Below are 13,377 nucleotides of genomic sequence, written 5' to 3'. Positions count from 1 at the left end.
TACTAGTTTATTTTTTATAGCCCGCTGACTCAATTCTATTGTACTTGCTCTAAGGGGCCCTAAAAACCCGGACGGAGGTAGTAGATAGTAACGTCACACATATCTAGATAAAATAGGTGATCTGGCAAGCAATAAATGAAAAAAGAGAAGGAAATGGTAACATAGCTAGTTACTGATAGTGTGAGTAACATCACACATATCAAGGCAAGATGAGTCTATAGCATAATAAATGAAGTGTTGTATATTACCACACATATGTTACTCCCCACTATAGAGGTAGTAACATAGAGTAGTAACATATGCATATTAGTAGTCGGTATCATATATGCCAACTAGGCTTGATGACGTGACACATGATTAAATGAGGAGAGAGAAGGATGGGTATCATAGCTGGAACTGATAAATCAAAAAGTTGCAATCGCCTAAATCAAAAACAAAAGTCATATGAGGAAGAATTGTGTTGCATCAGCATGGTTACTGATTGGTTCCAGCAAAATAGCCTCACGGTTGTAGCAAGGTGTCGCTGCCCTCAGCAGTGCCGTCGCCCGTCGTTGCAGCTTGGTGGTTGCCCGGTTCCAACTCCGCCCATCTACACTTGCAGCATCGCCGTCCACGGTCTCAGCACAACATCGTTGTGTTGCGGCATCGATGCCCATGGCTTGCAGCTTTGCAGTTTGCCAGTGCCAGTGCGCCGGTTCCAGCTCCGTGGATTACCGGTCCCAGCTTTTCAGGGCATCTCCAGCCGCGCCCCCAATAGGCTTTCTCCAGGCGATTTTGCCGCGCCTGCGCCAAAAAAACGACCCAGTCGCGCCTCCAGAAGCCCGTTTTTCGCCGGCTCGGGTCAAAACTGGTGCCGACGGATCCAGGCCGAACCCGGCGCCCTGGGGACGCTTGGGGAGCCGGCACAAGCGAAAAAGGTGCGTGGGCCCGCCCTGGCGGCGACCCGAGGGCCTTTTCCCGCCGCTTCTTGACGCTTTTCCCTCGCATCTCTTCCGCTCACTCGCCTTCCTCCCGCCATTCCCTCCCTTTCTCCCGCCAAACCCCCTCCAGCTCGCCTTCCAGTCGCCGCCCTGCCGCCGAAGAAGTACGCCATGCCGCGCGCGGCGGCAACCACGACTGGCACCGTGGCCCAGCCGAAGCAGAGGAAGCCGAGGGCGCCGCCATCGAAGCCACCGGGCATGTCGAACGCCGAGTGGAGGGTGGAAGTTCAGCGACGCGACGCAGTCACCACCGACCGGCGGAACAGGGCCATTGCCAAGAAGGCCCGCGACAACGCGGCGCGTGCGGCGGCGTCTTCCTTATCGGTCGACCACGCGGGGATGATGAATCCACCCGTCGTCAGCCACGCCCAGTACGCGCCCTGGGGACAGCAAGGCGTCGGATCTTCATGGGGATCGTCGTCGCCCGGCTACGTCGAGGGCGACGCGCACGGGGGGTTCAACCCAAACGTGACCTTCCCCCATGGCCACCCCGCGATGCGCACACCCTCGTCCGCCTTCGCCGGCGTGCAGTACCCTCCATACAACTACTCGTTGCCCGCCGCCTACGCGTCCACACCGACCCCAGGGGCCGACCGGGGACGACCAAGTTTAAATTTCCCGCATCCTGGGGCCGGCGCTTGGGGCGTGACTGGGAGCTAGGTCGCCCCCAGGGGCCGAACTAGCGCCGGCACGCCCGCAGGCCGCTCTATTTAGGCGCCCTGGGGGGCCGAACGGCTGGAGATGCCCTCAGTGCATCAGTTCCAGCTTCTCGGTGCGCGGTGACCACGGTCCCAGCACATGGTGACCAGCGGCACCCCCCGATGCTGCCCAGCCGCAGTCGCAGAGGAGGTGGAAGTAGCACCCCCAGCTCCGCAACAGCACCTCGCTCGTGTTCTTCCACTCACCCTCACAAATTTAGTGGCTGTTTTGGGGGGAGGTAGCGCGTGCCAGCGAGGACGCGTGACGACGCAGCGTGTGACCAGCGCAAACTCGGCCGACGCACCGTTGTCAAACGTTTTCCAATGTGAAATGATTATTATTTTATCAAAAATACAATGGATGTCCCTCATCCTCACTTTCACATGGAGGAAGTATCATCCCTATGGTTGCGGCGCCAGAATCAATTGTAAAAGATCCATCAACTAATAGAGCAACAAAGTTTGTAGTAGGAGGTGGCCAAGGCTTAGGAGCAGGATTAATTCTCACTTCGGGCAAAGCCCAATCAGCAACCGGCATTTTCCCTTTGAGTATTTCCTCAGTGCTCAACTTCTTCGCATCACAAATAAAATTCATATAGCTCACTAAAAAGTCAACAGTAATATCCACTGGAGGAACCTTTTTATCATGAGTAAGATCATTACGTAATTGCCATATACACCAAATAAGCATTAGTACTATCTCCTTTAAACCCAACGCCCGTAACACAATTCCGTAACAAAACGCTCGTGAGTCTACCACTACTCCGGTATGCTCCCGTACGAGGTCGTGGCTGCTCAGTTTTCATTCAACCAACACTAAGTAAGCCAAGAGTGCAAAAATCCTTATTGATTATTATTTTATCAAAAATACAATGAATGTCCCTCATCCTCACTTTTACATGGAGGAAGTACTAAATCGTACTATGTGGACAACGTGAGCTCGGACTAATATGTATGTCATTCATATTGTAAAAAACTCGTAGAGCTGCTTTGGTAATTTTGCTCATATTTTCTCCCATACGGCATAGTCATTGCCGTGCGCGCCCACCTTGAAGCCTCCCGGAATGAGGTGCCCCACATCGTATCTTGGCCCGAGCTTGACGATGACCTTGCCGTCGATCTCGGCGAGATAAAGGTCGGCGTCGGCCTCTATGATTTGCAGCTTGCTCTCACTGTGTATCCCATGCCGGGTCCTGATTGACACCAGGCGATCGATCTCCTCCTTAAGGCCCCAATCGAAGAAATGATCGTAGAACTGGAGAATCACGATTATTTTCATCAGTTCGGTCGTGGTTTTCTATAATGAACGAAAAAACGAGAAGAAAATTTAGATATGATGTAGTATTGGTACGATGACTCACGATGCATGGGGTCCCTGGGTGCGTGAGGATGTAGGCATATCCCTGCATGACCCTGTCAGAAGGGAAGGGCCACATGTGCTGCGTGGATCCGGTGTCGTGGTTGTCCACGAAGGTCACCGCCTTGGCTGGCCACCACCCGATCATGCCTGGCGCCTTGCCGTCGGTGCCGCGCAGCCGCCACAGCTCGCCCTCCACGGCGACGTTCAGGATGCCCTTGGTGGTGAAGTCGAACGTGGTAGCGGGGCCTTTGCCGCCGACCTTGTCCACCCAGTTCACCAGCTCCTGCCGGTGCTGGTCCTGGTTCAGGTTGGGCTTGCCGTCACCGCCGTACGCCAGCGACGTCCATATCTCGGCCACGGCGAAGCCGGGCTCCGAGCGGTCGATGTAAATCTTGGCGACGTCCGCGGAGTAGCCCTTGGCGAAGTCGAAGCGCCATCCGTCGAAGCCGATGTCGGTCTTGAGCCAGTTGAGCCACTCGACGAGCTCCTTCTGGACGCGCGGGTTGAGGTGGTCGATGTCGGGGGCGGCCCCGAAGTCGGCGCCGGTGTCCGGGTTGCCGGTGCCGTCGGCGTAGGGCCGGTCGTCACGGCAGATCATGTGGGGGCCCCAGTCGAGGCGGGCGTCGGGGGTGCCGCCTTCGAAGATGCAGTAGATGCCCCGGCCGTCCTTGTGCTCCGCCGTGCGGTGGTTGATGACGATGTCGGCGATGGCCTTGACGCCCTTGCCGTGGAGCGCCCCGATGAGGGACTTGAGCTGCGCCTTGTTGCCGTACTTGGAGGCGTCCAGGTCGTAGAGCCGGCCCGGCATGTAGCCTTGCTCGGCGACGGACTGCGACGCCGGAGGGAGCCACACGTGCGTGATGCCGGCGGCGGCGATGTCGTCCACCTTGCCCATCAGGAAGTTGTACCACCCGCCATTGTGCTTCCACGACTCCCAGTTGAAACCCTGCCGCACGCACAACTCAAAGTTGAGGCCTTCTTTGGTTCATAGAATAGGAATATTATAGGAATAGGAACTTCATATGAAATGAGATGACATGCATCTGAATTTCTATAAAGAAAGAGATGTCATTTAATACATAAGATAGGAATTTTTCCATTGAGTCTAGATTAATATATTTTTTCCTTTGAAATGTGAAGTATTGAACCCTATCATACATAGTAATAGAAATTTATTCGTACAAACTGAAGGGCTTCATAGGAATTTTTCATTTGAAAATCCTATTCTATGAAATTCATATAAGATTCCTACAAACCAAAGGAGGCCTCAGTCCAAAAGAAAACATGATCACAGTCTGAAGACAGTTCTTGCCGACGAACAGGAGCTTACCTGAAACAGGACTTGCCCGGAGGCCAAGCTGGCCGACAGGCCAAGGAGGACGAGGAAGAGCGAGAGGGACAAGTGTTTGTTCGCCATCGTCTTCAGCTCTGTGTGTGCTCTGCAAGAGGACGGTGGAGAACTGATGGATTCAGCTGGTGTGTGTGGCCAGGTATTTATACTGTGCTGCAGCATGCCGGGATTGCAACTTGCAAATCATTTTGCGGCGTGCTCGTCCTGAATGCTCCTTTGGGCCAGTGGATATGTCGGCCGGAGTTTGTTATCGGCCGGTGCGATGAGCTCAAAAGGCAATTCAATGGCCCAAGTGATGGAGCCAGCCTTCGCCTTCGGTAAGAAGGCACCGGCCAAGACGACTGTCAGTTATCCTGAACCTCTGCTTTTGGAGGACACAACATTTGAGCATTTTTCATGGAATAATGTGCTGCGGTTACAAATCTTCGTCTACTGCAACTGTATCCAAGCCACGAAAATTTGCAAGAACATGGATGGAAACTACTCCGTAGTATACTTTTGCACCTCATGAACCGCAAAAGGGTTCAGCTTTCCGCTCTAAAATGAGGTTCAGTTCGGAGGCGCTGCTTCTAAGCAACAGTTCGCAAGATAAGCGGCAACTGATGGCAAATTCTCAAGATGGCTCCGAGGTTACTTTCGCATTTCTGGTTAACGAACAGAAATCCAGTCATCAAATTCCTAGCAGCAATTTTCCTGAATAACCCGGATGTGGTGCGTCTCTCGATGCAGATAAAACTGGACGTGTGATTCAGAAAGTTTCTAGCGAGTTTCAAACTTTTCTCAGTCCAAAGAGTTCTTCATATATCCAAATATTCAGTCGTTCGATGAGCATTCAATTCGTGAAGGTAGGAGTATGTGGCAAGAAAATATAGATTGTTCATCCCAAGGAATTCCGAATGGGGGTTGCAATTATCGACGTCATTTCCGTACCAGAAAGAAGCTGCTGCACCTTTTGCTCAACCAACTTTGGGGTGGGATAAGCAGGCGCCATGATAAACGCTGGGCAGAGACGTTATCGCCAGGCCATAGCAAATCCAACTGACTCAACGGAACAAACGGAAGAGCGTGCTCTCTACGTAGAACCGCGGCCGCCAGGTGAGGCGCACGCTATCTGTAACTGTAAGCACAACTGCTGGCAACAAGAGTAGGATTCTATAACCAAGGTCCAAGATCAGTAACTAATCATGCACAAAAAGAAACAAGTCTGCTTTGAATAAGCTGAACACAAATGGTACCAAAATACAAGAGGTGCCAATACATTTTATTTGGGGCCAGAATAGCTTGGACATATTCTTCGGACAGAGCTCAGCAGTGATATTCCTTTCTTTCAGAAGTAACAAAACATCATGCATGAACCCACCGGTAAAAAAATAGCAGGTGGATTCACACTAAAAGAAAAGTACTAAAGGAGGAACTAGTGAATACATCACTGGCACATACACAACACTACGGCCAATATGAGTCGCCTGGTCAGGCGGCCTCGGAGCAAAAAGGAAGGCCACTTGACCACACGATCATTTGGATGCCACAGGGAGGTGAATAAGAAACGGAGAACGGTAACGATAGGAGTATCTACAACACTAACTTGACATGTTTTCCTGCTGAACCCTGACCGACTCTTTAGCGCTACCTTTCTGTCACATTTTATTACGACTGTCTTGTTCGACTAGGACGAAGTTAAATTCACAGATAGTTCTCTGTCATGACGAGCTGTTTCTGGTCACTTGAAGTATGACGACAAGTATAGTCTTACTCCGATGTCCACCGGACAATCCTCGCCACCGATTGCATGAAGAACCACAGGGATGTCGCTCAGGTAGCTTATCACCATGGGCAGAACGGCTGGGGCAACTTCAACTTTCACTGCCTCGTCGCTCAGCAAAACTGAATCCACAGTCTCAGTTGCTCCTGATTCATCTCTGTCTTCGGGTAACATTAGCTCGGATGGGTTCACCACCACCGCGACTTCCTCAATTGCTCTACTGCATCTGAACTGGCCTCCCCTCTTTTGGGGCTTGTTCCTGCATGCATCAAGCACCAAGGTTCCAGTGGCTTCCAACCATTCAGTAGATAATCCCTCCACTTCATCATAGTATATCCTCCGTTCCATCTACATCAGAAAATCATGATCAGGCGACTCAAAACACACAGAATGGAGAGCTTCTATTACATGAGAATTAGGGGCAAAGTCATACCGAGAGTTTGGGCACATAAACTGACATGAACCTTGGTCCAAGCCCCAGAACTCTAGCATTGGAGACCAGGGTCTGCAAAAAGTAAAACCACAAATCCGTTAGAATAAAGCTTACCAACACAAACTTTGTTGCGGGAGATAAAAGATGATGATGCACCATTATTACCTCATTCCTCTTCAGTAGAGCCCACATGTAGAGCTTCTGTCCAGCTTCTTCTGCACGGCGACTGGCCCACTTCCTTTCATTACAGTGTTCAGCAGCCTCGCCAAGATCTTCAGAGTTAGGGACCTTAAACTTCTTAGCTGCAGCAGACAGTGCCTCTCTCCCTTCTATGGATTCAGCAGCATCCTTACTAAATTGAAGGCCTGTAAAGCATCTACTCACAACTTCACAAGATGTAGCTTTGACTCCATTCCGCCCAGTGGATATTTTCCTTTGCTTCAGATACATCTGTTCAGCCTCAATTACTGCATTCAGTGTCCTGTGAACGATTATATCAGGATACCTTCGAAGTGGTGAAGTGAAGTGTGTGTACAAAGGGATAGATAGCGCATAATGAGCCCAATCATCCTTCTTGCTTATCAGGTCCCCTGTGCAGAAGTATTCCGCAGACTGCATTTGCTTTGAAGCATAAAACATGAGAATATCAAACATAACGGGATCATCTTGCAACTCTTCCTTCAATCTGCAAATTGAAAGATGAAGTTGACCGGATGATGAAGAATCCAATTCAAACCCATTTTTAGCACAAAATGCCTCAAATTCTTTCAGCTTCCGTGGATTAGGTTCAGGATGCCTACGAAGTAAAGCACAATCAGGGAATGCATTGGATATAACTTCTGCAGCTGACATATTTGCCAACAGCATCAACTCCTCGACAATGAAACATGCATCATTCCTTTTATAGCGATAGCTATCGCATGGAGCCCCATCTTCATCAAATAGGATCGTGGGCTTTGAAGTGTCAAGCGAAAGAGCTCCACCCTTGAATCTAATATCCTTCAGATTTTTCGAGATCTCATAGAGGCATCGAAGAGACTTTATAACATCCTCATGTTTAAACATGCCATGCACTTGAAGAGATGCAGCTGCAGATCTAAACTGGCTTGAATCACTAGAAATCAGATCTTGCACGAGATCATATGACAGCTTGCAGCATGAAAAGATAATGGTACGACCAATCCAGCGATTAACTATGCTTCCATGAGGATCAATGTCCCAAATAACTGAAAAGGCAAGCCTGTCTACCCCAGGATTAAGTGAAACTAGTTCTTCTGAAAGTCTTGAAGGCAACATTGATACTTTACGTCGCAAGGTGTAAACACTGGTAGATCGAATCTGAGCCTCAGCATCTAATGCAGTCTCTGGATGAACAAAGTAAGAAACATCCGCAATATGGACCCCAATACGGACAATTCCCCCAGAAAGTGTCTCAATAGATATTGCATCATCAAGATCCGAAGCAGTAGGAGGGTCTATTGTTAAGGTCAAAACATTTCTCAGATCCTTTCTTGCTGCAAGTTCTTCTTGCGGAATCTTCCAGCAAGTGTCAGGGAGACATGCCATGGACTCAGGGGAAAATTCAACATCAGATATTGCATTCTCAAACAGTATAGCATCCATATGTGTTTCAACCTGTCCACCCTTTCCCAAGAAGTGTACGACACAAGCCCAGGGATAGGGACTTTCCTCATTCCATTCATCAATCTGTGCAGCAACTAATTCCTTCCAAATAGTTGTATCACCTTCTTTCAGCCTCTGTTTGATACCGTCTGACAAAGTGCTAATACTAACAATCATCTGCGGGAACTTGGGATCAGTAGGCAAGATTTGAACCAAGCCTGTGAAAATTGAGGATGATATATGGTTCATCCTCTTGGAACCCTGCACATTCATCTGATTTCTCTGCTGTCCATCGGGGAAATCTGAGAAAGGAGCAAGAAAACCTACAACAGTACTACGGCGAGGAGACTTCTTTATGACAGATACTACTTTCCCGGTAGGGCGTCTGCTTGGGTGATTGTATATCACAGAACAGATCCTCTGTAATGCTCTTGCAAACTCGGTCTTAGCTTCATCCAGGTCTTCATAATTCGCTGGGACAGTAGCATGCCCATTTTCACAAATAACAGCTTGACTAAAACCACTGTTCTTGTGATGGTTATGCATCCTGTCCGGAACAGGTTGGCCATTACTGCACTTTTCAAACCTGCAGCTGGCATCTGCCTGTCCTTTCTTCAAACTATGGTTCCCATTTGTTTCACTAACTTCACGAGCAACAGAAACTCCTCCAGTGGCAGGGTTGCATGCAATGTTCTGCCCTTTCATTCTAGTCCAGTAAACAACAGGATCCAATGTGATGGCGACAACATCACCTTCAATCTGCAAAGTGGGTCAATAAAGAGCATGTCATTGCAAGTAAGAGAACCATGTACTCTGGGTATATATAGTAAGAAACGCAAGATCAGAACTGAACATTCATAATTCATATCTATTCATATAACACATCAAGGAAAGAGAATGCTTTCTTAGAAACATATCAGCTAAATTAATTCACTGCATGAATTGTTTGTACTACTAAATAAGACGTCCTGAGAGAATGTTTCTCAGGATTATAGAGACAGAAAGTCAGAAACAGACAAGGTGATTGCATAAAGAATGCAGGTTAATATTGCCCACGGGAAAGACGAACAAGGGCACAACATCTTCAGCAGAACATTCAGAAAAATGACCACAGCATAAACATAATGTATCATGCAGCTTTGCTTAAATCATTTTCAAATGCAAGAGCTTCAAGCATGCTATTTGGCCTAAGGGGCATACCACTTCATCCATGTGTTTAGAGTCGACTCAAAATCACGCCAAGAGCAGGTAATTCTCCCAATGTGCTTGACCAATTTGTGGGAAAGCAAGCTAGACATAGGTTCTACATATATATTTTGCAAAGTCACAAGCAATCGAAAGTTGAACACAAATTGAATGTCCAATCCTGTGGCATCACAAAACAACTTAACAGCAGAAGATGCAAAACGGCAAACATCGTACAAAATTTTTGTTCTTAGACTCGCCTCCTGCCATATATGACAAGCATTGTGTCACCTGAGTTCCTAGCACATTATACTTCCTAAAATGGCTAATCAGTTAGCGTGCAATTCAAGGCAGAATGACAGGCTGGAAGCATCATTAAGCCTTTGCACTATCCACTAATAGTAGTGTATGGGATTGCTATAAATTACCGTACACGGTTAGCACCTCACTTCTTACTAGATACACTCATGTTGCAGTGTGTGCAAGCAGACGTGAACTTACCGCTCGGTTTTGTGCCGGCCCAGTAATGAGAACATCCACAGGGATGCCATCGATCGTGCAGTACGCCTGCAACATGACATATTCCAAACATTACCCACCAGTAGAACAGAGACAGCACAGTAAGAAGCAAATCAGGAAGAAGGACTCCATGCTTACCTCGTTTCGGTTGTGAGCATTCACGCGGAACTTCCCCGCGAAGACATTCCCTCTCTGCGTAGAGGAGGCAACAACAAATCAACACATTACTTCTCTCAAAAACAAATCAATATACATTAGTTCACGCAAAGTTCGAGCTACGGCAAAGCTGCAAGCGACACGATCCGCTATACCTTGAGGGCGTCCTCCACGACCTGCTCGGGCCAGTAGGGCGGGAAGAAGAGCCTCCTGGGAGCCCCCGCGCCCGTCCCGACCACCGGACCCCGGGCCTCGACGCGGTGCGGCGTGGGCAGCAGGGGGCAGGACCGGCTGGTCCCGGCCGCCTCGGCCAGCGCCACGGCGTCGAGCCGGGAGTCGGCGCGCATGGGCGGCATCGATGTGCACGGGCTGGGCCCCGCCGCGTCGACCTGCGGGGGCGGCGGCGGGGTGGCCTGCTTGGGGCGGCGCGCGGGCCGGCGTCGGCGCCTCCGCTCGGCGTCGTCCTCCGTGTGGGGCGTGGGCGGCGACGGCGAGGCGCGGACGGGGATGGCGGCGGCGGCGTGCTCTCCGGTGGCCCTCATGCGCAGCGGCCTCTCGCGTTCCTCGAAGAGAGATAGAGAGGTGGGGGGAGGGGAGGGGAGGGGGGAAGGTTCTAGAAGGCGGGGGGAGGCCGGGGGAACCCTAGATCTGGTGCGGGGGAGGCGTCGCGGCCCTCTGCGGCGATACCAGCGGGAGGGGAAAAACCGAGGTGTCGGAGGGCGGTGGGGAGCTGAGGAAAGGGCGGGGGGGAGGGATAGAGAGAGGGGGAGGGAGGCGGGCCGAGGCGGTGGCTTCGAGAAGGGGACAGGATATAATAGAGGGGAGGGGTGGGGCGAGGGAAGGGAAGGAAGGGAGGGGGAGGGACGGACGGCGCGGCGGCTTTGGGATATTGTGTTGGCTTGCGCCGCGTACGTGGTTGCGTCGCGGGGCGAGGACGGCAGGCTGGCAGGGTTTGGTCGGTCGGCGACGGGGTGCGCCGACTCCCGCTTTTCCCGACGCCTCGTCGCTTTCTCCCTTTCTTTCTTTCTTTCCTCCCTCCGGGTGATGCCTACGCACGCAATATACCCTCTGCTGCTGGGGCATGGGGTTTCTTAGCTTGAGCCCGGATGAACGAAAAAATAGAAAAAAATAAAAAAATTCTGGGTTTTTCTCTGGCAAACATTGAGAAATGTTTTAAGTGCTTGCAATTTTTCATCATTGAATCACATTCATGGAACTCGTCCAAAGAAAAATGATGGTCCAAAGATGCTATTTTCGAAAGCATTTTGGAGCACTGGCTTTATCTTTTTTGCCACGACATCTACAAATGTCATATGATGATGAAAATTTGCAAACACTCAGAATTTTTTTTTAATGTTTGTCACATCACAAAAGGTACAGCTTTTTTTTAATTTGCTTTGAAATTTTTAACTGTTCATGCCAACGGTATTTGAGCTCGGCTGAGATTAGGACTTTCGTTGATGCTGATGCTCCTTCGTTTTTGCGCATGGGTGCGTCGTGGCTCCGCCTGTGTGCTCGGGCACGGGTGCTGCACCTGCGCTCCCGTCGCCTGCTTCTACCCGTGCAACGCTGTTGTGGTGTTGGTCATGTTGCGTCGAATGGTGAATGCTTCCATGGATCAATGGACACTGTCAAAAGCTTATAAAAAAAATCCTTACCAAATTCAAGGTGCTTGGGAATAGTACTGTGAAAGGCTGCCTCAGGGATCCTATACTGCGCACGGGTCGGGGGATAGCGTCAAAACACGCACATCTGCTCGCGGTAATGGGTCATCCGTTAGTCTGTTTCTTTATTTGTTTTCTGTTTGTCTTCTTTTTTTTTCCTTTTTAAATTGGTGAAATTTATTTAAAATCACAAACAATTACAAATTTAAGATTCTTTTTAAGTGTGTTTTTTATTTTTTGCAAAATTTTATGAAAATCGAGAATAATTTTAAACTTTGCAAAATTTTACGAAAATCAAGAACAATTTCCAATTCAACGAATACTTCTCAAACTCCCGAGAATTTTGTAAATTCTTGAACATTTTTTGAATTTTTGAACATTTTTTAACTCATGGAAAAATCATGAAAATTTGGTAAATCTTTATATTTTCGAAAAAAATCATGAGCATTTTTCAGAATCATGAACACTTTTTGAAATCGCAAACATGTTTCAAAATCCGAGAACATATTTCCAATTCGGAAACAATTTGAAATTCGCCAACATTTTTTTAATTAAGGATACTTAAAAAATGGAACAACTTTTGATATTCACAAACATTTTCTGAATTTGCAAATATTTTTTGAATCGGTGAACCTTTTGTTTTGAGTATAATTCTACTTATCTTTTTTCCAATCTTTTTCAAAAAATATATTCCTGTTTTTTTATCCAGTTTCGATTATTCTCCTCGATAGTTTCTATCTTAAAATACATTGCCAACACAATAAAACTTCTCAGTTCCTTCTATTGAGATGAAAAAGAAAAAAATAGATTTCTATTCATAGACTTTAAAATTCAGAATAAATCAGAAACATTAACTAGAAATCTTGAATTCGGAACATTTTTTGAAATACATAAACTACTTTTGAATTCATGGTCATTTTTTAAATCTGTAAATATTTTTTGAATTTGTGAACATTTTTTCCAATTTGTGAACATTTTAAAGAAACATGAACATTTTTCGGAAATCCCAAACACTAAAAAGACAAAAGGAAAAACTAGGCGCCCCATCCCGAAATGATCCGGCCCAAAGCGTGTACGCATTGCACTACGGGTGATATACAGGTCCCATTGAATATGTCTTGCTTCCCTAGACATGGCATGACATGTGTCGGGTCTTTTATAAAAGGGCCATCCCATGCGGCCCGAAGGCTTGGCCACGGGGATTGCCCTGGCATGCCAGTTATAAAGGTTGGCATGACACCGCGTCGACTATGTCTCACTTCAGCAAGACCGTAGGATGTCTCACTAAAGCGGCTACAGTAGTCGGGCTAGCCCATTTTACGCATAGTTAAGAAAAAGAGAAGAAAAAGGGAGAACGAGGGATCGAATCCCTTAAGCTCCAGGAAGAGATCGATCGCCGCTAGCCATCACGCCCTGCCAATTGTTTGTGTTAAGTAGCGGGGGCGTGACTGACGTGGAGTTTCTCGTGTGAACAGTAAAATAAATAAAATAAAAAATATTTCAAAAAGTTATGTATTTTTATGGCATATTTTAAGAAATGTTTGTTGTGTATGTAAAAATTGATCACAAAATGACATTGGTGGAAGACGTGGTAAAAAAATAAAATTGATGCTACAAAAAATGTTACTGTCAAACGCATTTTCAAG

At 48.1% G+C, this 13,377-nt stretch overlaps 2 protein-coding genes across 2 annotated transcripts; both read right to left on the bottom strand.

The window, feature by feature from the left end:
- Positions 1-2,582: 2,582 nt before the first annotated feature.
- LOC125514738 (alpha-amylase type B isozyme) lies at positions 2,583-4,663 on the bottom strand. The gene is made up of 3 exons (XM_048680091.1): positions 4,369-4,663; positions 3,040-3,984; positions 2,583-2,933 (listed from the first exon to the last, which is right to left on the bottom strand). The coding sequence occupies exons 1-3, from the start codon at positions 4,549-4,551 to the stop codon at positions 2,682-2,684; spliced, it is 1,380 nt and encodes a 459-aa protein (XP_048536048.1). The 5' UTR covers positions 4,552-4,663; the 3' UTR covers positions 2,583-2,681.
- Positions 4,664-5,574: 911 nt separating this feature from the next.
- On the bottom strand, positions 5,575-10,749 carry LOC125514737 (DIS3-like exonuclease 2). The gene is made up of 6 exons (XM_048680090.1): positions 10,223-10,749; positions 10,050-10,103; positions 9,894-9,959; positions 6,750-8,966; positions 6,585-6,656; positions 5,575-6,499 (listed from the first exon to the last, which is right to left on the bottom strand). Exons 1-6 carry the CDS (start codon positions 10,607-10,609, stop codon positions 6,110-6,112), a joined length of 3,186 nt encoding a protein of 1,061 aa, XP_048536047.1. The 5' UTR covers positions 10,610-10,749; the 3' UTR covers positions 5,575-6,109.
- Positions 10,750-13,377: the final 2,628 nt, after the last annotated feature.

The sequence above is a fragment of the Triticum urartu genome, chromosome 6 (genome assembly GCF_003073215.2).
Source record: "Triticum urartu cultivar G1812 chromosome 6, Tu2.1, whole genome shotgun sequence".
In the NCBI taxonomy this organism is placed as follows: domain Eukaryota; kingdom Viridiplantae; phylum Streptophyta; class Magnoliopsida; order Poales; family Poaceae; genus Triticum; species Triticum urartu.
Note: the sequence above shows the minus strand (reverse complement) of the source record. Positions and strands in the feature narration are given on the sequence as shown.